Source organism: Ictidomys tridecemlineatus, unplaced genomic scaffold (assembly GCF_052094955.1).
Source record: "Ictidomys tridecemlineatus isolate mIctTri1 unplaced genomic scaffold, mIctTri1.hap1 Scaffold_761, whole genome shotgun sequence".
NCBI lineage: Eukaryota > Metazoa > Chordata > Mammalia > Rodentia > Sciuridae > Ictidomys > Ictidomys tridecemlineatus.
In genome coordinates this window covers 80,240-107,114 of record NW_027525565.1, presented here as the reverse complement: position 1 = coordinate 107,114, position 26,875 = coordinate 80,240, and the positions used below count along the sequence as shown (strand labels likewise).

General features: G+C 43.4%; 1 protein-coding gene across 2 annotated transcripts; it reads left to right on the top strand.

The window, feature by feature from the left end:
- The first annotated feature begins 149 nt into the window (after window positions 1-149).
- On the top strand, window positions 150-26,012 carry Zim2 (zinc finger imprinted 2). 2 transcript variants are annotated; one of them, XM_040280097.2, is made up of 7 exons: window positions 150-302; window positions 1,809-1,901; window positions 2,483-2,948; window positions 4,662-4,762; window positions 14,065-14,191; window positions 15,566-15,655; window positions 18,081-26,012. In XM_040280097.2, the coding sequence occupies exons 3-7, from the start codon at window positions 2,570-2,572 to the stop codon at window positions 18,914-18,916; spliced, it is 1,533 nt and encodes a 510-aa protein (XP_040136031.2). In that variant the 5' UTR covers window positions 150-302; window positions 1,809-1,901; window positions 2,483-2,569; the 3' UTR covers window positions 18,917-26,012. The 2 variants fall into 2 exon arrangements, with proteins under 2 accessions (XP_040136031.2, XP_040136030.2); XM_040280096.2 differs by lacking the exons at window positions 150-302; window positions 1,809-1,901 and having other exon boundaries at window positions 2,144-2,948.
- Window positions 26,013-26,875: the final 863 nt, after the last annotated feature.

Sequence of the window (26,875 nt, the reverse complement as noted above, 5' to 3'; positions counted from 1 at the left end):
AGGCTCCGCCTCTCCCATGGCCCCACCCTCAGGCCCCTTCCAGGCAGGTTCTGGCTCCACCCCTCCTAAGGCCCCGCCCTCAGGCTTCTTCCAGGCAAGGCTCTGGCTCCGCCCCATCTCTCAGGCTTCTGCCTCAGGTCCCTCCCAGGTCCCAATCTCAGTTAGGACTCTGGCTCCACCCTTCAAACGGGTCCCTCCCTTGCCCCGCCATAGAGGGCGCAGGCATGTTGGCGTACTGCGCATGCGCCTGAGGGCCACGTAGTGGCGCCGAGGCTTGAGGAGCGTCGGGCGAGGTAAGCAAGGTAAGCGCGTGGCGTCCCGGGAGCTGGGCCTCAGGAACCAAAACCAAGGTGGGCAGAGGCTCCTGGGGCAACTTCACTGGTGTCCTGCGACGATATCGTGGGGTCAGTGATGGCAACATGGCCTCTCGGAGAGAAGGCAGTGCGACCTTCCTCGCTTCGGCTGTGCTTCCTCCACCTCAGGGACAGGTTTTTCCTCCTCAGGGTCGCCTTCTCCCACTTCAGGGACGCCTTCCTCCTCCTCAGGGACGCCTTCCTCCTCCTCAGTGACATCCCGCTCCACGTCAGGGATACTCCGCCCACCTCAGGGACGTCCCGTTTCACCTCAGGGACCCTTTCTTCCACTCAGGACCACTCTTCTCCATCTCAGAGCTTCCGCACTCTGCCTCAGGGTCATCTTCTTCCTCCTCAGTGACATCCCCCGCCACCTCCAGGACATCTTCCTCCACCTCAGGGACATCTTCCTCCTCCTCAGTGACATCCCACTCTACCTCAGGGACATCTTCCTCCTCCTCAGTGACATCCCACTCCACCTCAGGGATGCCTTCCCCCACCTCAGGGACATCTTCCTCCTCCTCAGTGACATCCCACTCTACCTCAGGGACATCTTCCTCCTCCTCAGTGACATCCCACTCCACCTCAGGGACATCTTCCTCCTCCTCAGTGACATCCCACTCTGCCTCAGGGATGCCTTCCCCCACCTCAGGGACATCTTCCTCCTCCTCAGTGACATCCCACTCTACCTCAGGGATGCCTTCCCCCACCTCAGGGACATCTTCTTCTTCCTTAGTGACATCCCACTCTGCCTCAGGGATGCCTTCCTCCACCTCAGGATCACCTGCTCCCTCTCAGGGCTGTGCACTTCACCTCAGGGACACTTTCCTCCACCCCATGGACATCTTCCCCCTCAGGGCTGCCCCACTCCACCTCAGGGACAGCTTTCTCCATCCCAAGGATGCTTTCCTCCCCCTCAGGGACACCTTTCACCTCAAGGATGCCCTCCTCCAGCTTAGGGCCATGCCACTTCACCTCAGGGACACCTTTCTCCACCTCTGGGACACTCCACTCCACCTCAGGGCTGCCCCACTCCGTCTCAGGAATGTCTTCCTTTACCTCAGGGACACCCTGCTCCACCTGAGGGACATCCTACTCCACTGCAGGAACATCTTCCTCCACATCAGGGCTGCCCTTCTCTATCTCAGGACCACCCCACTCCTCGGGGACAACTTTCTCCACCCCAGAGATGCCTTCTTCCACCTCAGGGACATCCCACTCCCCCTCAGGGATGCCTTCCTTCACCAGCAACTCCTTCCCTACCTCAGGGGCCACTCCTTCTCTGGTTACCCTTCCCCTTGCCCTAGCCCGCCTCGCTCCATTGCACCCATCTTCCATCAACCCTGTCCCTCCCTACTCTGCTCTTCTAACATCTTGGTTGTTTTGCCCGTTTTATATAAACGGAACCAGATAACGTGGATTTTTTGAGCCCTTTTCTTTGTCATTTCTGTTTAGAGTCTCAACATATGAATATATCTTTCTACTGTGGCTCCATCTCCTTGCCATCACTTAGTATTGTCAGACTTTTTCATTTTGGATGTCGGGGAGGTATGTAGTGACATCCCATTGTGGTTTTAACTTGTGTGTCTGTGCTAACTAATGAAGCCAAGCCCAATTTGGTTTCTTGGCCATTTACCTGTCTTATTTTGTGTAATACGTGTTCCAGTCTTTTAACCTTTTCGCTTTTGTTTTGTCTGCACTGATCTGCATGAGTTCTTCCTATATTTAACATATGAATCCATTTCTTTGAAGATCTTTGTTCATTCTGTGTAACATACTTGTCTTATCTCATGATTTTTGAAATGAAAAATGCTTGCTTTTGTAGATTATCAAATAAATTTGGTTCATTGTGGTTTGGGTTTTAATCTCTTTTCCATTCATTTGCCATTTCTGATATACTAGTAGCCTGTTCTGTGGATTTTCCAGACCTGGGAATAGGACTGAGGTAGAATCTGTGTGAGAGTGTGCACAAATATTTACTAATTGTATTTAGGCATTTGTGCAAAATGAGCCAAGTCTCTGTACTTCAGATCACCTCCACCCCATGTCCAGTCCTAACTCTGGGCCATTTGTAAGTCTGTGTAATATCTGCAGGTCCTGGGTGTTGCTATCGTTTTTTTCTGATGCAGCTCTGCCCACCATCTTCTACAACACGGTGTCCTGGAGCAGCCTGCCTTTGAGTGTGCCTCCATCCTGTAAAAGGCCAAGCTGTGAAGATGCTGCATGTGACAGGGGTTCTGGATATCGTGAGAAATCCCCACATCTTTCCTCTTTATGATCAAGAGGAGAATCCAGATTCCATGTCCACAAGGAACCCAGGGACTCTGAAAGTTTCTCATCAAAGGTTTAGGCATTTTCAGTATTTGTCGGTGACCGGGCCTCACCAAGCTGTGAGCCAAATCCAGGAGCTTTGTCGGCAATGGCTTCGGCCAGAGACTCACACCAAAGAGCAAATCATAGAACAACTGGTGCTGGAGCAGTTTCTGAACACACTGCCAAAGGAGGTTCAGGTGTGGGTGAGGTCTCAGCAGCCCAAGAGCAGCAGGGAGGCGGGAGCCCTGGTGGCACACCTGATCCAGGCCTGTGGGGAAAAAGGTAAGACAGGTGTGTCCGCTGACTGACTGCCCTCGTATGCCCAGTCCATAGGAGTGACTGTTGAATGAAGAAATGGTCTTATATATCAGGGTAATCTGCCTAATCTGATGTGAGATGGAAAATGTGGGGGGGGGGTTGATTTTTTGCTTTGATGTTTATTATTTGAGAGTTCTGGCTTTGTCCCTTCCCCCCACATTTCTTACTCAGCCTAAACTTTAGTATTAATTCAAAACAAAACTACACACCCTACCAAAAATACTAGGATCATCCTTGGAATTGACATATTTAGTGTACGTTTGGGGAAAAAATTGTCTATGGATCATTTAGTCTTTTTACTCAAATCAAAAGAATAATTTTTTAAATGAATGGCTGAATTTTACATGCAAGGGAACAAAAAATGTGGGAGACAACAAGTCCTGAAAGTTCAGTCTCTTCTAAAATTTACTGGTCTCTTTCAAAATAAAGTTATTAGATTGGAACTAAGGACGTTTCAAGAATGATAGATGAAAGGCACCCAGTCTTCATAATCCTTTGAATGAAAATAATACTAAAAACAAAGTGTTTTGTACAATATGAAGATATCTGTATCTACCTATCCAGGGAACAATGAATACAAATCCAAGATTGTAACTATCTCTGGAAGGCAGGATAGAGCATGGACAGAAAAGAAGCAAATGCATAGATGTAAGTTATTGGGGATGTTTTAGTTTGACACAGGCCTTAATTGTATTTAAAAATGTAAATGAATGAATTTAAAATAAATATGAGGATCATGCCTGACTCAATGCTGATAACATATCATGAGGTAAGGATCGTTAATCTAGTACTGTGTACATGTGTTTCTTATTAGAATTTCTACAATATGTGCAGTGAACATGTTGAACACTTATAATGTATTATTGTAGGTGTTTTTTGTGTATTAAATCATCTTCTTCTATTAACAGCTTTGTGAAATAGGTATTAGCCTTGTTTTATGGACCTGGAGACAATAGCACAAAGTTGAGTAACTTGCTGGTGATTCCACAGGTCTTAATTGGCAGTCGGGATCCAGAGCTAGGCCTGTGTCTGCTCTCACGGTGTTACACTGCCTCAAGTGGACATAGTGGATATTATCCCAGAGGTTCAGACTTGGCCAAGGCATGGAACTCAGGGAACAGAATTGCATAGGGTAGGAGAAGGAAACAACAATCAGTGAGCCACTTGAAAAAGACTGCAGGCAAGGACGGTCCTCAAGGTTCAGGCTCTGGAGGGAAGGTGATGTTATCTTCTGAATCTGAGAATGAAAAAGACGAAACAAAGGCTCCCTGAGGGCTGCTGTTGAAAAGTGACCTACTGTTTGCCCCACATTGGTAACATTTAATCTAAGAGCTTTCAGAGGCATTGAGTACCCTTACTTCTGTTTTACGGTTGAGAAACTCGGATTCCCTGGTGATTTTGATGGAACAGTGGAACCAGAGATCACCACTGTAGAGAGAATTTTCACTATTTGGAAGGCAGTGGGGAGCCATTGAAGGGTTCAGAGCTGGGAAACGACAGTATTCTCTTTTGGAACTTGCTCCACTGAGTAGAGGAATTATTCTGTGGTCTTTCTCTTAGCCTAGGAAGCCCAGGACTCCTGCTGCCCCCCACAGAAGGATGGGTGGTGTGAGAGTGGAAGGCTGCTCTCTGGATACTGCGGGACAGGACTCAATTCCATGGTATCCCCTCTTCTAGGTTTCCCTGCTGAGGACTCTGTGCTTGTAAGAAATAGGAGCACCAAGGAACACCCACAGAATACAAAGAGGTTGAACAGTCAACCCTCCGGTGGCTCCCAGGTGAGTCGGGCTTTCTTGTCACTTGGTACTCAAATATGAGTCGGACCTTCTGATTTTGTCACCTCACCTATTTAGGTAAACCCCATCTTCATTTACATTAGCTCATTATATAAATAATACTCTCTTTGACCTTCTCCATCGCTACCCTAAGTTTCTTTTGACTCTCCAGTCCACTATTTCTTTTTTTTTAATATTTATTTTTTAGTTGTAGTTGGACACAAGACCTTTATTTGTTTTTATGTGGTGCTGAGGATCGAACCCAGGGCCTCGTGCCTGCTAGGCGAGCGCTCTACCACTGAGCCACAACACCACCACTCCAGTCCACTATTTCTTGCTTTCCTTTTCTTTGTTGCACTTAAACATTATCCCATATACTATATATTTTCTATCCCTTTGATTTTTTGCAGGGGGAGCGTACTGGGGATTGAACTCAGGGACACTCGACTACTGAGCCACATCATCAGCCCTATTTTGTATTTTATTTAGAGACTGGGTCTCACTGAGTTGCTTAGCATCTCATTTTTGCTGAGGCTGGCTTTGAACTCGCAATCCTCCTCCCTCAGCCTCCCAAGCCACTGGGATTCTTGGATTTTTTTTTTAATATCACACCTTATCTAAGTCTGTGTAGTTTGAACTATTATGCTTATTTTTATAAGTGAGAGAATGGAGGAAGGAAGAGTTAGTAACTTGCTGAAGATTACACTGTTGTCAAATGGTAAGGCTGCGATATGAACTCAGGTAGTCCGGCTTCAGAGTCCACATTCCTTACCAGTTAGTTATTTCTAAGTAATGGCTGAAGTGCCATTACCCCAACTTAGGCTATCTAGATACAGCAGATAAACCAATTAAATTTGAATCTCAGATAAACAGTGAATAAATTTTTAGCATAAATATGTCTCATGCAATGTTTGGAATATGGCTTATGCTAAGAAATTATTTGTTGTTCATCTGAAATACAAATTTAGTTAGACATACTGAATGTTACCTGGCTGATCGAACTAAATTTTTAGATTTGAGATAATTGAGTCCATTGGGAAGCATGGACAGACTAGAATAGCCCAGATTTTATATTTTTAATGAAAGATAATATGTTCTACCATTATGTTTTCTCCAAAATAATGCTTAACACACACACACACACACACACACACACTCTCTCTCTCTCTCTCTCTCTCTCTCTCTCTCTCTCTCTCTCTCTCTCACACACACATGTTGTTGGTACTGGGTGTTGAACAGGAGTTCTTTACCACTGAGCTACCTCCCTTGTCCTTTTTATTTATTTATTTTTAAAAATTATTTATTTGCAGCAGAATGCTATTCAATTCATTGTACACAAATGGAGCACAATTTTTTACTTCTCTGGTTGTACACGAAGTAGGGTCACACCATTCTTGAGATCATTCCACGGCCTTTCCTATCCCCTGCCCCTCCTCTCACCCACATCCTGCGCAGGCAGTGGGAATGGGGCTCCCCTTGGTGGAGTGGGCTGGCTGAGAAATAAAAGCTAGAAAAAATAGAATGATTTAAAAAACACAGGACACAGAAAATGATTTCAAAGAGCAGGGACCGGACAGGCAAGCTAGTCATACGCATCGAGCTTCTATATCCCGCAAAATGGAGCCCGCACCTGCTTTATTTATATAGGGACACATCAAAGGCTTTCCATAGAATGTTCTTCTCCAAAAAGGTTAAAGGTGAGCTGTCCCGTTCCCACCAGCAGTGTGTGAGTGTGCCTTCCCCACACCCTGCCAACACTTATTGTGCTTTCTGCTCTTGATAGCTGCCATTCTGACTGGAGTGAGATGGAATCTTGAGATAAAAATCTTAGTTTTGATTTGCATCTCTCTAATTATTAGAAATGTTGAGCATTTTTTTATATTAGTTGGTTGGTTGTATCTTCTTCTGAGAAGCTGAACAGTTTCAGCTCCTTAGCCTGTGTATTGATTGAGAAGTTTGGTTTTTGGTGTTAGGTTTTTTGGGTTCTTTATATATGCTGGAGATTAATGCTCTCTCTGATGTTTCTGTGGTAAGAATTTGCTCCCACACTGTAGGCTCCTCTTCACTTCATTGATTAGTTCTTTTGCTGAGAAGCTTTTTAGATTCTTCATTTTATTTCTTGTGTTCTAGGAGTCTTGTTAAGGAAGCTGGGGCCCAATCCAGCGTGATGAAGATTAGGGCTACTTTCTCTTCCGTTAGACACAGGGTCTCTGGTCTCATTCCTAGGTCCTGATCCACTGAGGTTGGTGCATGGAGAGAGAAGGGTTTAATGTCATTTTGGTACATATCATTTCCACTTTTCCCAGCACCGTTTGTTGAAGAGGCTGTCTCCTCTCAGGGTGTGTTTTGGGCACCTTTGTCTAGTATGCGACAACTGTGTGTGGGGGGGGTTTGCTCTTTGTGTCTTCAGGTCTGCTTTGGTGCCAATACCATGCCACTTTTGTCACTGTGACTCTGTAGTATATTAAGGTCTGCTGTAGCGATGCCTCCTGCTGCACTCTTCTAAGGATTGCTTTGGTTATTCTGGGTCTATTATTTTTCAAAATGAATTTCATGATTGCTTTTTCTGTTTCTGTGAGGTACAATGTTTGTTTTAATTGGCATCACATGAATCCACAGAGTGCTTTTGGTCATGTGGCCATTTTGACAACATCAGTTCTGTCTGTCCAAGAGCATGGGAGATCTTTCCATCTTCCAAGGTCTTCTTCAGTTTCTTTCTTTGGTGTTCTGAGTGATCTTTGTAGGGGTCTTCCACCTCTTTTGTTAAATTGATCCCAAGTATTTTTTTTTTGAGGCTATTGTGAATAGGGTGATTTTCCTGATTTCTCTTTCTGAGGGTTCATCACTAATGAATAGGAATACACTTGATTTATGGGTATTGATTTTATATCCTGCTACTTTGCTGAATTCATTTATTAAATCTAGAAGTTTTCTGGTGGAATTCTTTTGGATCCTCTAAGTATAGAATCATGTTGTTGGCAAATAGTGATAATTTGAGTTCTTCTTCTTCTATTCAGATCCCTTTAATTTCATCGTGATTGCTCTGGCTAGAGTTTCAAGCACGATGTTGAATAGAAGTGGTGAGAGAGGCATCCCTGTATTGTTCCAGATTTTAGAGGGAATGTTCCAAATTTTCTCCATTTAGAATGATATTGGCCTGTGTTTAGTATAGATGGCTTTTACAATGTTGGGGTATGTTCCTGCTATCCCTAGTTTTTCTAGTGTTTTGAACTTGAAAGGGGCCTAAATTTTGTCAAATACTTTCTCTGCATCTGTTGATATAATCATATGATTCTTATTTTTTAGGCTATTGATGTGGGGAATTATGTTTATTGATTTCCATGTGTTGAACCAACCCTGCTTTGCTGGGATGAACCCCATTGATCATGGTGCACTATATTTTTAATATGTTTTTGTATGCAATTTGCCAAAATTTTATTGAAAATTTTTGCATCTATGTTCATCAGGAATATTGGTCTGAAGTTTTTCTCTGAGGAATCTTTGTCTGCTTTGGTGTCAGGGTGATATGAGCTTCATAGAATGAATTGGAAGGGTCCCTCCTTTTCCAGCCACAGGGTAACCTCAGGAGTGTTGGTGGGAGTCCTTCTTTGCGGGTCTTGCAGAACTCGGCCGAGGCTCCGTCTGGTCCCAGCTTTCCTCGGTCGGTGGCTTTGGATGGCGGCTTCTGTCTCCTTGCTTGAACGTGGTCTGTTGGGTAGGTCCCCTCCCATTCCATTTGGCAAACCACATGCCTCTAGAAAGGTGTCAGTGTCTCTGGGACTTTCAGGTCTCCAGAACAGTTTCTGATTGTCTTCTGTGTTCTAGTGGTGTCTGTCGTGTTGTTTCCTTTTCAACTTGGATTTTAGTAATTTGTGTTTTCTCTCTCCTTCTTTTTGTTAGGGTGGCTAAAGGTTTATCAACTTTATTTTTTCAAAGAACCAGCTTTTTGTTTTGTCAGTTTTTCCAATTGTTTCTTTTGTTACAATTTCATTGATTTCAGCCCTGATTTTAATTATTTCCTGTCTTCTGCTTTTAGTGTTGATTTGTTTTTCTTTTTCTAGGGCTTTGAAATGTAATATCAGGTCATTTATCTGTTGATGTTTACTTCTTTTAATAAAAGAGCTTAATACAATGAACTTTCTTCTTAGCACTGCCTTCATACATCCCAGAGATTTTGATATGTTGTATCAGATTTCTCATTCACCTCTAAGAATTCTTCTGTTTCTTCCCTGATGTCTTCAGTCATCCATGCCTCATTCAGTAGCATGTTATTTAGTCTCCAGATGTTGGTGTAGCTTCTTTTTTAAAAATTTTTTCATTGATTTCTAATTTCATTGCATTATGGTCAGATAGAATGCAAGGTGTTTTTTAGTATTATTTTAGTTGTAGATAGACACAATATCTTTGTTTTTATTTGTTTATTTTTATGTGGTGTTGGGGACCAAACCCAGGGCCTCAGGCGTGCAAGGCAAGCGCTCTACCTCTGAGCTACAACCCCGGCCTTGCAAGGCGTTATCTCTGGTTTTGTACACGCTAAGACTTGCTTTGTGGCATAATATATGGTTTGTTTTGGAGAAGGATCCGTGTGCTGCTTGAGAAAAAAGTGGACTTGCTTGTTAATGGATGAAATATTTTATTATGTCTGTTAAGTCTGAATTATTGATTGTATTACTGAGTTCTGTAGTTTCTTTATTTGGTTTTTGTTTGGAGGATTTATCCAGTGATGAGAGAGATGGTAAGGTCACCAGTTATTATTGTGTTGTGGTCTGTTTAATTCTTGAAGTTGAGAAGGGTTTGTTCGATATACGTAGATGCACCATTGTTTAGGGCATAGACATTCACAGTTGTTACGTCCTGTTGATGCGCGATTTCCTAAAGCAGTGTGAAATGTCCTTCTTCACCCTCTTGACTAACTTTGGTGTGAAGTCCACTTTATCTGATATGAGATGGAAACTCCTGCCTGTTTCCCAGTCCCTAAGAATGGCATATTTTTCCCATCCTTCCACCTTCAGTCTGGATGTCTTTTCTGATGAGTCTCTTGAAGTCAGAATATTGTTGGGTCTTTTTTTAAATCCAATCAGCCAGTCTAAATTGATGAGTTTAGGCCATTAACATTCAGGGTTATTATTGAGACAGAGTTTGTGTTCCCAGCCATTTTGGTCTGTTTTTGGCTTTTTACTTGACTTGGTTTCTCCTTTGATTGGCTTTTCCTTTAGTGTAGCCCCTCCCTTTCTGATTTTCATTGTTGATTTTCATTTCATGGAATATTTTGCTGAGGATGTTCTGTAGTGCAGGCTTTCTCATTGTATATTCTTTTAACTTTTGTTTATCATGGAAGGTTTTAATTTCATCATCAAATCTAAAGCTTGATTTTGCTGGATACGAGAGTCTTGGTTGGCATCCATTTTCTTTCAGAGCTTGGTATATGCTGCTCCAGGATCACCTGGCTTTGAGGGTCTGGGTTGAGAATCTGCTGAGATCTGAATTGGTTTCCCACATATGTAACCTGAAACTTTCATAGCTTTTGAAATTCTGTCCTTATTCTGTATGCTAGGCATTTTCATTATAACATATTGGTATAGATCTGTTGTAATTTTGTATATTTGGTGTCCTATAAGCCTGTTGTATTTGATTTTCCAATTCATTCTTTATGTTTGGGAACTTTTCTGATATTATTTCATTGGGGAGATTGTGCATTCCTTTGGTTTGACTCTCCGAGCCTTCCTCTATCCTGATACATTTTAGATTTGGTCTTTTGATGTTATCCCATAATTCTTGGATGTTCTGTTCATGATATCTCACCATCTTCACTGTGTGGTCAACTTTATTCTCAAGATTGTATATTTTGTCGTCATTGTCTGCAGTTCTGTCTTCCAAGTGTCCTAGTCTATTGGTGATGCTTTCTATTGAATTTTTTATTTGGTATATTGTGTCCTTCATTTCAAGGATTTCTGTTTTTTTCTTCCAGAATCTCTATCTCTTTCTTGAAGTAATCTTTTGCTATCTGTATTTGCTCTCTTATCTCTTTGTTGAAGTGATCAGTTGTTGGCTGTATTGCTCTCTTACGTCATTATTTGATTTGCAGATCATTTTAATTATGTACATTCTGAACTCCTTCTCTGACATTTCTTCTATACTGTCAAAAAGTTCTATTATTTTATCATCTTGGTGTGTTGGGGCACTTTCTTCCCTGTCTTTTCATGCTTTCCGAGCATCTTCCCTCTAGCAGCGCCGATCCTAGATGTTACACTTTCTACCCTATAATCTTAAAGTGTCTCTGTAGGTTTCTGTGTCTCACCTTTAAGAGGGAGATCAATATTAACAGCTCCCAATGCAAATGATATATAACTTTAAACCAACGAGTCCCTATTTAGACAATTAGAGTTTTGTCATAACAAACAGAAGTGATGTGTTCAGTTATTATCTGCAGTAGAGACGGTAGGATTGAAGAGGGTGGACAAAGACAGAAGCAGTGTGGGTGTGGAGTGTAATGTCATGGGTAGGAGGTGAAAATGTAGAGGTGTGAGGTCATAGGCAGAGTGAAGGATGGATCAGAAGAAACTGGCTGTTAACAGGAGAAAAGAGAGCAAGAGACGACCCCGTGTAAGGCCTCTCCTGCCTCTGCAACAGAATGGTGGATGCCTCTGGTGTGACCAAGCCTGCAGAGACTTGGTGATGGTCTTCCTGGTCCTGGCTATTGTCCCTAGATGGAAGCCGCCACTTCCCTGGTTGGTGGTAGCGGTAGCGTCAAATCTATAAGTACCTGGGTGATGGGCTTCCAGTCCTCCTCCAGTGTCCCAAGATGGAAGCCGTCATAACTGAAGATGGTGGTGTCGGCCAAGGAGGGGTGACCCAAGATGGCTGTGGAGGTGTCCCAAGATGGAAGCAACCACTTTCAGAGATGGGGCTGAAGGGGCCAGCCTTAGGATTGCTGTGGGCGGCCTGTTCAGGGATGGAGCGCTGTGGTGTGGACTGCTGCAGGGTGGCTGCCTCCACACCCTGTCAGTTGTCCCAGGGTGGGGGCTCTAGGTGGGGAGGGCTATTACATTGGCTGCAGTGCCCCAAGAGGGAGGAGTTCTGAGAGGAACCAGGTGCTGGGAAGCCATAGCCCTGTCCTTTGCTCTGTGCAGCTGTCCACCCTGGGCCTGCCTGGGCCTAGGGGCTCTGGCATGGGTCACGGGTCAGGCAGGGTCAGTGCTGGGGCCCACCAGGGCCTAGGGGCCTGAATGTGGTTCATGGGTCAGGCCAGGCCGGTCCTTTTTATTTTTTATTTTGAGACAGGGTCTTGATGAGTTGCTGAGGCTCACCTCTAACTTGCCATCCTCCTGCCTCACCTTCCCAAATTGCTGGGATTACAGGCACGTGCCACTGTCCCCGGCTATGAGAAATATTTTAATGAAGTCACCAAACATAAAACTTCTCTGAACTTACTTAAAATTACACAGATAAGACTGGTGGTGTCGTCATGTGTTTAGTTACCAGTGGAGGCCCGCTTACACTGGCCCTACCTGGTCCCACTCAGTGGTGCTGAGGGTCGACAGTTGGAGAGGGACTTTCCCTTTAAAGTCATGTTCTAGAATAGTACTCTCAGTGGTGTCGTGTTGCCCATCAGGAGTGAAGAGTGGTTCTCGGGCAAAGCGCTGTGGTCATGGCTTGTGTGCATAGTGGTTTCAGAAGTATTTAGTGAGTGTGTATGTGGATCAGTGCTGATTTGTGATTATTACAAAAGGCCATCAAACGTGGCCCAGGACTGGTAGGCTCCCAATGGAGCATTCCCACCTGCACACAGTGCATGGATGGCTGCAGCCCTGAGCAAAGGGCACCTCGTGGTGCAGTTGTGAGGGGTTTAATTAAAAAGTGTGCTCTTTAGTGTTCTTGTTAAATGACACCTTGGAAACCTAAAGGAACAATAATGAAATCAGTATGTTGTGTTTCTTTCAGAATCAGAAAAAAAACCCATGGTGGGATGGTAGGAAGATTGTCTAAAAAGGCTTCTTGGTTGGGTGAAGAGGAAAAGGTTGGGAACACGTGTTCCTGAGCGTGGCTTGTGTCCCTCCCTTGTCTGTCAGTGACTTGAGTGAAGATGCTTTGTGGGCGCCGCGGTGATGTGAATGAGGAGTTGTTCTGGGTGGATCAGGACACACTAGGAGTGGCTGCCTCATGTAAGGGGTGATGGTGCCATGTGAGAATGTGGCCCAGGTCCCTAGATCTTGTTATTATTTTAAGAAAAGCATAAAAACCAGTTAATATGAAATCTCGTATAACTTTTTTATATTGGAAGATAGTATGAAATTTTTTAAAGAATAAAAAACCTCAGGGTTATCCAATAGACCCCTTTGTAGGAGCTGAGCAGCCAGTACAGGACTGCTAATCTAATCTATTATTTGTTGCTCTGCATAACAAATTTAGACAGTCTCCATTAAAATACAAAAGTGTATGTATGTTAATAAAGTGGATACATAGCTTATGTAGCCCTCTAGTATCTGCCTTTGAATCGACCTTGGGCTTTCAGGATGGCGGTCTGTACCTTGGTTAGTGGATGTGAGTTTATGGAATGTCGTTCTAATTCCTCGTCCACGTTGTGTATCTCCTCTACTGTAAGTGGATGCTTGGATCGTGTCCAGGTTGTAGATGTCATAAACAGTACTGTTATAAACATGCTCGATCATTTCTCCAATACACACGAACACACATTCCTAGGAACATAATTTTGGGGTTCAAAGTGGTTTACCATTTTAAATTTCCTTTAGCATCTTTAAGAGATCCTTTGGACTAATGTTTATATACTTTATGTTTTCAAAATTCTTAATTTTTGTCAATTGAATGGGTATGGTACTTTGTGTTTTTTTATTTGTATTTCCCTGTCAATTAATAGGATTGACTGTTTCCTCATATCTGTCAGTGCTTTGAGATTTACAGATGAGATACTGAGAGTTAACTTACACAAACTCATGAACTTTCTAAGAACCAGAGCCAGGACTTTAACACAACTCTGATTCTGACACTGGTATACTCCTGAAGTTTTAAGTATTTGCACTCTTGCTTTCTTTACTTACAAAGTGTCTTGAAAGGATCTGTCTCCCCCAGCCTAAATCTGTAGTGATCAGCAGCAGGAACTGTCTCAGAGATGTTCCCATCCTTTCACACCACAAGACAAAGCAAGGCCCTGTGGCCCCTGGATTAGGACACCTGGGGACTTTCAGCCAGTAGTCAGCTGCTTTATACTCAGTTCTCTCTCATTAGGCTCCTTGCTGCCGGGATCGTTCCTGGACGTTAATTACTTAGGAGTGTTCCTGGTATTTTAGGAATTGGTTACCTTCAGTGACGTGGTCGTGGACTTCAGCCCGGAGGAGTTAGGCTACCTTAGTGCTGCCCAGAGGAACCTCTACCGGGAGGTCATGCTGGAGAATTACCAGAACCTGCTCTCCCTAGGTAAGTGTGCTGTCTCTACAGAACTCGTTTCTGCCCACTGGGCTCGAGGGTCTCAATTCCTGTGTTGTCTTGTTGTGTCAATAACGCTGGTTCATGTCATCACTGCGTTCAACCTAGGTCAGATATTAAACTCATTGTTTTTGATATTAAACTCATTGTTAATTATAAAATGGTTAACATTTATTGAGCACTTAATGTGTGTCAGGTACCAGTCTAGCACTTTACATGTTTAACTTCTTTAATCCTCACACTGGTTCTGTGGGAGAGAGAGACTTCTTATTGCCATTATTATTATTATTGTTATCATTAGTGCCATTTTATGAAGAAACTGAGTCATGAACAAGTTAAATTGTTTGTCTAACATGGGATTTGACCCAAGTAGCCTGACTCTAGAATCTTCTCCTTTATATTAATGTGCTGCTGCTGAAAGATGTTTCTCTTGTAATTTTCTTTCAAACTTTCTTATACTAATCAGGTATAAAGTGTTAGTTTGGTGTTAGCATTTCTCTGCATCTTGTTGATCTTCCATTTTAGTAGAGAGAAGACCTCAGGTATAATTCTTATTTAGGGAAAAAAAAAAGCCAGTTAGCAGTGAATAATCTTGGTTTCTTACAGTATCTAGGTTTTTTGTTTTTTGGTGTTTTTGCAAATGATATTTGTTTTAATTTATGGAGTTGACATAAATCTCCCATTTAAAATAGGCCCATTTAAGTTACAAAGAAGGAGGTTTAAAGAAAAATATAAGTAAACACTATCTACTTCTCTAAATGGCACCTATATATGGCCAGAATAGGACAGGTGTTCATTAATTTGTCAGAGAAGTCATGGTGTGACAGATCTGGTATAGGGCTAGGCTAGGTATAGTAGTCCCTCTGTCCTCATGGACGTCCTGTCTGAGTGGGAAAAGACAGACCATCAGCCAGCTCACTCGAAGGAAGGCTCGCAGCGTGGGAAACGAGGAGCTGATGGGCAGGGAGGAGCACACAGAGTGGAATGCATTCCGCAGAGGGGACCTGTAATGGCCCCCTTTGGGCAGCTGTGTCCGATTCCCCCTGCTGAAGTACAGAGCTGGCAAACTACCCTGTGTCCAGGTTCACTCAGCAGCAGGGTTGACATGTGGGGCCATCTGTGCCTCACAGGATGGTGGGCAGCACCCTGCCTCCACCCACTAGGGGCCAGGAGCACCTGGGTCTTTCCCACAGCTGGAACACAGAGGTGATCTCCCGACATTGTGTCCTCTGGGAGGAAGAGCCCCTGAGAACCACTGCTCTCTAGGTTTGAAACCGACTCCGTTTTCCTCCTTACTATTCCCCCACAGAATCTGGAGTTGCTGAACCCCGAGTTACGATTTACAGTTCCTTTCTTCCTCAACAGGGTGCCAGTTCTCTAAACCTGACATTATCTCACTCCTGGAAGAAGAGGCACGGGCAGTGGAGGAGGACAGGAGGACAGTGACGTGTCCAAGTGAGTGGTGAGGGGAAGCTATGGAGATAAGAACCGTGGGAAGGCAGCACCCTGCCCAGGGGAGGGGAGGGCCCGGTGGGCAGCAGATGCCATCAGGGCCTTCCTCAAAGCCCTCGGGTCCAGGAGAAGGCTGGGAGGTGCTCTCACTCAAGGGCCATCTCTCCTCAGCACTTGCCCTCACCTCTTCCTGCAGCGTGAGTTCCTCTTTGGCCCAGCTCCAGGGAGGGCAGTGTCCTTTTCTCTAGTATTCCATCCCTTCATTCATTTGTGCCTTTCTTCTTGCGGTGGGATCATAGGTCTTCCTCTTTAACTGAGCAAGCAAAAGACCTTGGCATAATGACCCTTCGGTTTCCTCAGCCCCTACTTCCCCCATGCTGGTTCCTTAGATCTGTGGACATCCACAGACTCCCCCTTCCCTGACATTTCTTTCCATTCCCTCCCCACATGAGCTGACCCATATGGAAACCTCGAGGAAGACTGATACACGCAGAAAGACAGTAAATCCAAGGTGCCGGGGGTTGGATGACCTCGGGGGTTCCTGAAAGAAGTGGCGAGGACTCGGAGAGAGTCACAGAGAAAGACAACACAGCCCACATAGGGGTAGATGGGAGTGTCGATGCTGTTCCCAATGAGGTAGAGAAGTAGTGGGGGCACTGAGCAGGTGGTGTGCTGTCACTCTAGAACGGTGCTGTCCAGTATGGCAGGCACTGGCCGTGTGTGGCTACTTACGTATAAACTAGTTAAACTTATATGAAATTTAAAATTTAGTTTCTGGGTCACACCAGCCCCATTTCCATTCCTGATAGCCACGTGTGCCACTGGCTGCTGTGTTAGAGACACGTAGGGCATTCCCATTGTGGCAGGGACTTCTGTCGGGCACTGCTACTCTAGAAAGATCCGTTTAGCTGATCTACAGAGGATGGGTGGAAGCCTAGAGAGACAAGCTGCCCTTTGAAAGTAGAACTGGCAGAAGGGGCTGCAGTAGTGGACGTAAGCAGGTGAGGAAAGCAGAAGAGGGCCAGTGAGAAGGGGTGCTTCTCTGTCCTCTGTTCTTGAGTCTTCCTTCCAAAGGCCATTTCCTAAAATGCCTGCTCCATTGTGAAGGGTCCAGCTGTCCCCTTACCCGATGACCTCCTACATCGCATTCCACTCTGCTGTCCCACCTAGACTGCTTCGCACACTGCAGTGGTCTTTGGGGATACAACCCCTGTGTTCATCATTCTTTCTTCCAAACCACAGAGTTATACTTGATTTCCTTGGCTTTCCTCCAACCCAAGAATTGCCTTTATAAAACCCCAAATCTTAACCAGTTTTTAAAAATCATCCTCAAGATAAAATTTGAACTTTTGCAAAACATTTAGTTTTTTCCCATTCTGGAGTATAATTCGCCTCCCAACCTCATCTCCTATAAGATCTTCCAACTGAAATTGGTGTTTCTGACGTCCTGGGACTGTGTATTTTCATAGTGTGTGTGTGTGTGTGTGTGTGTGTGTGTGTGTGTGTGTGTGTGTGTGAACTGGGGATGGAACCGAGGGCCTTGAGCATGCAAGGCAGGCACTCTACCAACTGAGCCACATCCCCAGCCCTCACAGTTCATCGTCTTTGCTAAGACTGTCATCATGTCCTTCATCACTTAAACTGAGCCCAAATGCTATCCCTTCCACTAGTCTTTGCAAAGAATCAATTCCCCCATCATTTTAGTTTGGTTGAGGTCTTCTTTGCAGATTGCTGATAATCATCTGGTTGGGCAATGCCTTGCACAAAATAGGCATTTAATAAATTTTGGATTGAAGGATATTGGTTGATTGGCATTGTAGAAATAAAATTAAGATCCAAAGAGGGTTAGAATCCTTTTGCTTTATTCTGAGAAAGAGGCTGTTGACCTGTTAATTTTAGTGTTTCCTCAATGACCCTGAAGAACCATGATAATAGGTATTCTTTAAAAATATTCCCAGGTAATACCAGTTTAGAAATGGTACTTTCTGTCCCTTTCCTCTTGGAGAAATGAGATGCATATCATCCAGGAATAAAACCTGCTTGATTTGTAACATATAGTATTTCCCAAGTTGACTTGACAGTGGAACTCCTTTATGGTCAAAGCTACTCCTTTTTCAAAATATTAGTGATCTGTCAAGCATGGTTTGGAAAATGTCGACAGCCCCCATCCCAGGTCTTTATATGGTTCCCCTCATTCCACTTTCTGAGTCTGGCTTCTCTGTTCTTTTCCACTGTTCTTCACCCTCCAGTGGTTATTGTCCCTCCAATCCTGTTTTGATTTTCTCCTTAGGTTCATTCCCACAATTATATTGTGGGAAGAGACCTGAAACCAAAGAATTAATCCCAAAGCAGAGCTTGTCCATATAAAAATCATTCTTTGGGGCAGGAAGGGAGGGTCAGGTAGGTAACTTCTGGCATGTCTGCGTAGGAGCGTCTTCTCCTGATGATCCATCAGAATCATACCTTGGCAACCAGGAGAATCAGACTTCAAGTCCCGTGACCACGAGTGACATGAAGACATCTGCTCAGGAAGGAAGCCACGGCAGTGATGCACTCGAGAGGCACCCTCATCTTACCACACCATCAGGGGCTCTTCCAGGAGAGGGTCCCCTGGACCGCACTGCTCTTGAAACACGTATCAGACCCCAGCCAGTGGAACCTATCAAATGTCAATTTTGTGAAAGGATCTTTAGTACCCAGATGGGCCTTAGGAAACATGAGCAAATCCATACTGGAAAGAAACCCTTTGGGTGTAAACAATGCGGCGAAGCCTTCTTTCTCATGCCCCACCTCACCAGACACCAGAAGACTCATTCGGCCCCGAGGCCCTCTAGGTATCGTCAAGTCGGCAAGTCTTTCATCCCGCGGGCAGATCTCGGGGGTGCTGTAAGAGTTCACAGTCAGGAGGACTACTATGAGTGCTTTCAGTGTGGCAAAGCTTTTGTCCAGGACGTGCATCTTTTTCAACATCTCAAAGCCCATGAAGCAGCAGAGGCCCTTCCCCCTGGGCTGCCCCGCAACAAGACACACTTCATTCGTTATCAGCGGAAACACGACTATGTTGGAGAGAGATCCTGCCAGTGTTGTGACTGTGGCAAAGCCTTCAGTCGGAGCTCACATCTCATTCAGCACTATCGGATTCATGCTCGGGAGCGGCCGTACCAGTGCCAGCTCTGTGGGAAGTGTTTTAGCCTGCCCTCCTACCTCACCCAGCATTATCAGCTCCATTTCCAGGAGACACTGGTTGAATGCCGTTACTGTTGAAAAACTTTCAGAGAACAGTTTTTCTCAACATTTTTCACTTTATCCTGTAGAGAGACCTTTTGAATGACCTGAATTGAAATGTTTTATACTTGTCCTCACAGCTTGTTAACTCAAAAAGTCAGCCTGGTGTAGTCAAAACCAGTGAATAGTTTAAGTGTGTAGGTAACCTTTTTGCATGAGAAGATCCAACACGTTAGCAGTCATCCAGGCATAGTGCTTACAAAGAATGTTTTGATTGCAGAGGAAGAAAGCTAATAGATCTTGCCCTTCTTTGTGGTATGCATGGAATGGAGACCCTTGATTCTGACATCCCAATGAAAAACTTATAATTGGCTGTTGGAATCCAGTCTGCCAATATGTGGCCTGAGGTTTTATTGAAGAATTAACATTCAGTGTCTTCACCACATGGAATGTATCAGTAAGGTAAACAGAATTTTGAGGTTCTACCTGGATTTATCCAATCACAAAGCTTATTTTATTGTAATATATTTATATCATACCTCATGGTTTATAAAATGTTATGTGTTATTTTATTTGATTCTTCAAAGAATGCTTCTAGGTATCTAGGATATTTATTCCATTTTACAGATAAAGTAAACTTGAAACTCCCAAATTCTCAGTTGATTTGAACAAGGTTGTAAGGAATGGTGCAGGAACGGAACTCAGATTTTTCTTTTTATCTCTTTGTCATATCCTCCCTGAAGAAAAGACGTAGTATTATGCTTTCTACAGCCATCTTCCTATCCAGTAACCCAACATCATTTCACATTAAATCAGATAAGGCCACTTGTGCTACAGAGGTTAAGAACTTTTTCTTAGGGTGAAGTTTTGACATTTCTCTTGTGATTTAGGATTAGATAATAACTTTTTGAGATATAGATTTAGGGGAATATATTTTTGCTAAACAATTTCTTGTAATTTGTAAAGCTATCACTGATCAAGTAGAGGGTTTTTTCTTTTTTGGTTGCTGTTTGAGGGTTTGAGCTTATTATTCTCTTTTCCTTTTTTTATTTCTAAAAAATAATTCAGTGAGAAAGCAGTGTTTCTGCTTTCTTGGACTCTGACATCATCCGCATGGCCATCTTCACTTAAAACCCTATTTCTTTACTATGCATGCTTCATTCTTTAAAGATGTAAGCCCTGAATTACAGTAAAAATCTTTTAGACCAGATTGGTAGGATGTGAAAAGCCTTCTCCTACTGCCTTGAACGGTGGTCAAATGCAGATACACATGGTGACCGTTTGGACCTGGAACCCCAGGACCTGATTCCTGCCTGGAAAAGGTGTGTGGTTGCTGCTGTTATTCCAGCTCTTTTTGCCAACCAACCTTTTTTGAGGTTGATCTGTAATATGTGCTCTAAGGTTATGAAATTTAAAACAAATATGACTTACCAGAATGTACACCAGCAAAAGTAGTGCTAGCTGCACGATCCCTCGCCCTTCGTTTCTGAAGTGCTGAATGAAATGCCCTCATTGGCTGGGTCTGTTTTCTCCCCAACCCACAGTTGAGTCGCTGATACCTGGTTTCTGATTCTGCTGACACTTGGTGGGGGGATATGAGGTTGATGTGTCTTATTTGTGGGAACGTCGACCTTGATGCTTTGACTTAAAATGGGTCTGTTAGGTCTTTCTACTGTACAGTCACAGTTAACTATAAAGTTAAAGTTTATCTTGGTAACTAATGGTTAGCTTATGGGAGAAACTTTAAAACCATGCAGGTACCCAGGAGTTAAACTATTACCCACTGGATCCTGACATCTGTCAAATAGGTCCTGCTGTAGCCATTATTACTCGGTATATCTGAATGGTGATTTCCTGTTCCCTCGCTCCTTCTGTATTTTGTAGTTGAAATTGCCTTTTGAGAAAGTGTTGTCCTCCTCATTGGTTTATGCAGTAGTTTATTTCAGCGAGGCTGCATGAGGGTGCACTCTGTGAGGCGTAATTCCATACTATTACCATTCATTTTGTCATTCAAGGGCTTTCAGCTCTGGTCACAGAAGCTCTCTCGGGTTGGCTCCTGTGGCCTTTTGCTCAGCGCCTGTCCTTTTCAGAAACTGCTTCTTTCTTGCCCTCCTGACTTTCTCTCCCTTCCCTTCCAGGAAGACCTGCCTTTAGGAGAGCTGCCACCTCATCACCCGTGGGAAGTCACTCCTCCCAGGGTCATGGTGTGCCCAGGTCCTCAGTCTCCGCGTTCCACTTCTCCCTGTGCAAGTTTCGCCAGCTCGACCCCCTTCCTGGGCTGTTGTGTACTTAATACTTTTTTAACTGACTCTTTTTTAAATTTTTTATTTCCATATATCTACTTAAAAAGGAAAATTCAAAGTACCTTAGACAAAGGGTTTACGCAGTCCACAGCCAGGCCTCCCCGTCAGGTCCAAGATGCCCTTTCCATGGGCTTTGTTCAATCCAGATCCAAACATGGTCCACCAATTACATTTGCTTGTTTTATCTTTTGTATCTTTCTTATTCTAAGGCAGTTCCCCCACTTTTTTTTAGATGACTTCTATATCCCTGAGAATAATGTAGCTATTCATTTCCCTTCTTCCCCTACTAAATTTTAATATACCTTTTTAGGTTATCCTCTTATACTCAGGATTATTTTATTTTTTAAACTTAGAAGCACTTGTTTTTAAATTTTCACCTTTAATTGTGGTTAAAAGAACATGCGATATAAAATTTACCATCTTACCATTCTTACTGTGTGGTTTAGTAATGCCAAGTGTATTCACATTGTTATACAAAGGTTCCCAGAACATTTCCATCTTTCAAAATAAATAGACACATTAAATAATAACTCTTTTCTCCCTGCCCCAGGCTTTGGCAGTCATTCGCTCTTTCCATACTTTCTACCTGTGCCTTGTGCTTGTACATAATCATGGAATTCGTTGTCACAGAGTCACACGTGCACACAGCATAACAACAGAATTTGGCCAGTACCATTCCCCAGGACCCCCTCCTAGTCCCTTTTCTCTGCTCTCTGGATCTTCCTTGGATTTTCATGAGATTCCCCCCCCCCCGACCTTTTTTTTTCCTTTTTCTCTTTAGCTCCCACATATGAGAGAAAACATGACCCTTGACCTTCTGAGTCTGGCTTATTTATCTTAACATAATGTTCTCAAGTTCCATCCATTTTCCTGCAGATGACATAATCTCGCTCTTCTTTGTGGCTGAGTAAAATTCACTGTGTACACACCTCATTTTCTTTATCCATTCATCTGTTGATGGACACCTAGGCTGGGTGCGTGGTTTGGCTATTGAGAGCACCATTTTTTAAAGCTTTGTGTGACTGTGCAGTTCATACTGGGAGATATGGTGGTTGTCCTGTGGAATGTCCCACTCTGTGTACCTTCCAGGGTGCCTGTGAGCCTGTCTCTCCACTGTATCCTTCTACATGAGAGTCGGCTCCCGACTCTGGGGACCAGGTCTGCTTTCAGCTTCTGTGGCAAGAATGCACCACAGGGTTCTCTGTACCCTGCATCACATCCCTCCGGCAGGGCAGGATCTGCTTTTCCTGAGACCCACCTCGTAGAGTCATGCTCCCCGCCAGCTCACTGATGGCTGCAACATGGCTTTGGTATTTTCACCATCAGTAGGTACTCTTCTTGAGCCAGCTAGTTCTTTTTCTCCCTTTTTCTAGACTTTTCTCAACTTGCCTTGCCTCCATCACCCCAGCCTGGCCTTCATTCTCCTGAGTTAAGAGGGTGGGTGGTCCTTGAAGTCTGGTAGGGGCTGTTATGGACAGCCATGGGCCTGGGCTTGGCTTCCTGGGAGTCTTAAGTAGGGAACCTCAGGGAGTGTTGGACTGTACTGTCTTGGTCTGGCCTCCTCCTTCTCCCTTCCTCCCCACACACCTGCTGACAGTCCACACTGCCACCTGTGGACTCTCTGGGTGTGTGGGACAGGCACACGCCATGCCTCCAGGTTGACAAGGTAGACTAAGCTTGCGCAGTGGTGGATGCCCCAGCTCTGCACTGGCTTTCAGCTAGCCCTTTATCTTGCTGCTAGATAGGTGGGTGCTGAGGTAAAGTAAAGATCCACTTCCATGCCCGGATTCCTGATAGGCCTCACAGTTAGGTACTGCTTTTATTTAGAAGTCATTTTTTTTTTTAAATTTAGATGCATTCCTGTTTTAACCTTTGTGTGTGTGTGTGTGTGTGTGTGAGAATACAAGTCATTTATTTCCTTTAAGAAAACTAGAAAATACATTTTTTTTACTTTGAATATTTGTATTTCCTCTTCACAGATAAGTTTGTTGCTGTCCATTTTCCTTAGGCATACATCTATATAGTTTATAAAAAGATGTGTATTTTTGAAATGAAATACTGTAAACACTGTTTCAAAGACTATAATTCTTAGTCTCATATATCATGATCATCTCTCCGTAGCCATAAATATACCCCGGGTTTCATTCTTCAGGACTGCCTGAGTACTTGGTTGCATGGATATGTCCTCATTTATTTCACCTGGCCTTCCAGGGCTGGAAACTGAGGTGGTTGTAATTTATGTCTTCTATGCACATTGCTGCTGGAGTTAGGTTTCCTCCTTTCACCTCTTGGGTCTTTTAAAAAACTTATTAGTGCATTATAGCTATAGATACTGTCACATAGTGATACCCAATGGCATGTCATCCACTCCATTTCCATCTCCAGGGTTTCCTCTTTGCTTCCCCTCCTCCTTCCCGACCCCCTCCTCCACCCTACAAGTCTTCCTTCTCCTGATAGTTTTCAGTTGGTACTTTACAGATACACAGAAGGGTGGATTCACGTGGTGTGTGTGTGCGTAGCATGATGGGCCATCTCATCCTACAGGGCCTCCCTTCCCACCGCTCCGCCCCCCTCTGCTCCACTCACCTGCCCTCTGTTTACAGTGTCTCAGCATTTTCCTTCTCAGTTTCCTTGCACTTGGTTTTGCTTTCTAAGGGGAGATTCTCAGCAGGGGAATCTCTGGGCCAAAGGTATGTGTATCTTAAAGGCTTTGAAACTCTCCTCGCCTCATCCCATTCAGCACTGAAAGTTGTTCTGATGGTTTTCTCTAAGGAACAATTGTAAACCGCTCAGTTCTCTGCATGTCCCTTGAAGAATTTGCACTATGAATCCATCTTAGGAAATAACAGGACTGCAGGTCATAACTGAAGAGAGCCACTATCAACAGACGTCGTTTATTAGAGTCTTAATTTTAAGTCTTATTAACACACACACACACACACACACACACACACACACACACTTTGCCTATATGACAAGCCAAAAAAGAGGTTCTTTATTTACTAATGCACTTTGTATCCAGATGCTTGCAGACTTCTTTTTTTTTTGAGAGAGAGAGAGAGATTTTTTAATATTTATTTTTTAGTTTTCGGTGGACACAACATCTTTATTTTATTTGTATGTGGTGCTGAGGATCGAACCCAGTGCCCCGTGCTCGCCTTGAGCCACCTCCCCAGCCCGCTTGCAGACTTCTTGATGTGCAGTTCAGACCTGTTACCTGTCTGGCTTGTGTGTCTTCATGCTTCTTACTGATTTGTATGACTCATTTTCCTTTATTTTTTAAAGTATGAATTTCTGAAGGGTTAATGTTTATTTTTCTTTTAAAATAACACTTGGCTCATTAAAAATAACTGCTTTCCTTTCCTGTATCCCCCCAAATCAAGAAAAATATGCTGTGAACACTATTAGCATTTCAGTTTGTTTTCTTATAATTTTAAAATACCAGATTTATAAAGTTGCCTCCAGGAAGTGGTGGGAAAAAGGTGTCATTTCCAGATTCTGTTTCTGTTTTCTGTTTTCACATGTGACAAATCTTTCTAATGTGTTTACAGATAGTCGTCACATGGCTAGGACCATTCTCTGTGTGCAGAAGCACACCTTGTTCTTCTAGCCAGCCTGTGCCTTACAAAACAGATCTCATCCCCTCCTCGTCCCCCCTCACCACCTCCTGAGTAAGTCCTTGATGGGACCTAGCACTTCGTGGTGTGGCCCTTCTTCTGTTGTGTGGATATTTAATTTATTTTTGATTTTTCATAATTATAAATGATATTTAGTAAACATTTTTGGTGCTTAAATGTTTTTCAAAATTTAAGTTTCTTTCCTTATTATAGATTTTGCCCAAGAGGAATTTCTGGGTCAGAAGATGTATAATTGTTTTAAGGTTCTCAATACATCCAAAAATCCTTTCAAAAACTTTCACCAGTTAGCATGACTGCTGGTAACACATTGATTTGTGTTCCCACCCAGCAGCTGACACTGTGGAATCAGAGTATTTTTTGTCTTTGCTAATTTAATAGGGGAAAGGGCACTTCATTTTAATTGTATTTATCTGATTGTTAAGGAGGCTCAACATTTTCTGGTGAGCTTTTTGAGAAATTATATTTCCTCTTTTGCATTGTCTGTCCTTCAGTCATTTGTCTATGTATCTTTAGTCTCTTCCTATTAATCTGAGCCATTTCTTTGTAGAATAAAGATACTAATTATTTGCCTTTATTTTGGCTGCAAATGTTTTCCCAGCTTGTTTGGTATTTTCTTAGAATTACTGTTTGACAGGGATTCAATTTTTTATGTCTTCTTTTCCAAGCCTAAAAAAAAAATCTAATCTTTGTAAACATTGGAGTGTTTTATTCTGGAGTTTTTATTATTTTAAATATGCTTTAACCATTTTTTAGTTTACTTGGGAGATTGTGTAAAAAGAGGATGAAAATCACCCCTTCTCCACTATAAACTGCTTCAGTATCAAGAATCTGTAAGCGTTGAAGACAGCCGGGTGGAACAGGACCTGTGTCTGGAACATATGCTTTGTTTTACTAGGTTTTCACCCTGTTTTGACCTATTCCTATAATCTTTTTAATTTTCTATATTTAAGGGGTCTTTCAGCATATGTCTCTAAAAAGTGTATACATGTATGTTTGTTTAATTTACATGAAGGCCATAATTTCATTATTATTCTGACTGAAAATGTTTATTAATCAAAAGTGGCCTTCCAATTATTGCAATTAACTTATAATTCATTGGGATTAACACTGTTACACATGTTCTTACCACTAGGAATATGATATTACCCTTCCATGTATTCAACTCAGTAAAGTTTTGTAGTTTTTTCTCACAGAGTCACAAGTTTTCCTTACTTATTTCTACATGTTTTTGCAGGTGAGGGTTTTCTTGTGTAAGGCTTTTCTTATATTTCTCATTAAAAACAACAACAACAGCATCACAGGAATAGGGTTATTTTACATTGCCAAAGAATTCTGGAATTTCAGAACCAGACTAATGAATTTGGATGCTTCATTGAAGTATCCCATGATAACCCCCAGTGTATACGCTCAAGCCAACCAAATTCCATGCCTCCGGAAGCAGAGACCTGGTCACTCTTCCCTGTGTGATTAGCAGATGGAGACCCTCACTCTGACATCTTTATCCAGGTAAATTAACAAGATGGGAGGCCCAGATGCTCTTGAAATGATGAACGCTGGGACCCTGCAGGACAATGCAGAGAAGCCTAGGAGTATGGGGGGGCACAGGTATGTGCGTGCACACACACACACACACACTCACACTCTCTCACTCTCTCTCTCTCTCTCTCTCTCTCTCTCTCTCTCTCTCTCTCTCTTTCTCTCTTTACTTCGAAAAATCTCGTACACATAATGTGACACCTTTAGCCAGAGACACCTCTTCAGAGGAACCCACATTCCTACACACACCCAACTATGACCACGGGTTTAGAGTCACTTCTCAAACTGGTCCCCCTCCGAGCCAACACAGACACACACACCACTCGCTTTCTAAGGCCAGGACTAGGTAGTCCCCCACACACAAGTACTGACACATATCACAACCACAGCAAATCCCACAGCACACAGCCCCCTCTGACACAAAATCCCGTGCATCACACGGAGCACACTGAATTCCCATCCCACAGAATCTTCCCCTCAGTCACAAACACAAAATCCCTTACCCCTGCTACATACAAATT

Coding starts and splice junctions, on each gene's coding strand:
- Zim2 (XM_040280097.2), top strand. CDS start 2,570: ATGCTGCATGTGACAGGGGTTCTGGATATCGTGAGAAATCCCCACATC. Junction 2,949..4,661: donor CCAGGCCTGTGGGGAAAAAG/GTAAGACAGGTG, acceptor CCCCTCTTCTAG/GTTTCCCTGCTGAGGACTCT. Junction 4,763..14,064: donor AACCCTCCGGTGGCTCCCAG/GTGAGTCGGGCT, acceptor CTGGTATTTTAG/GAATTGGTTACCTTCAGTGA.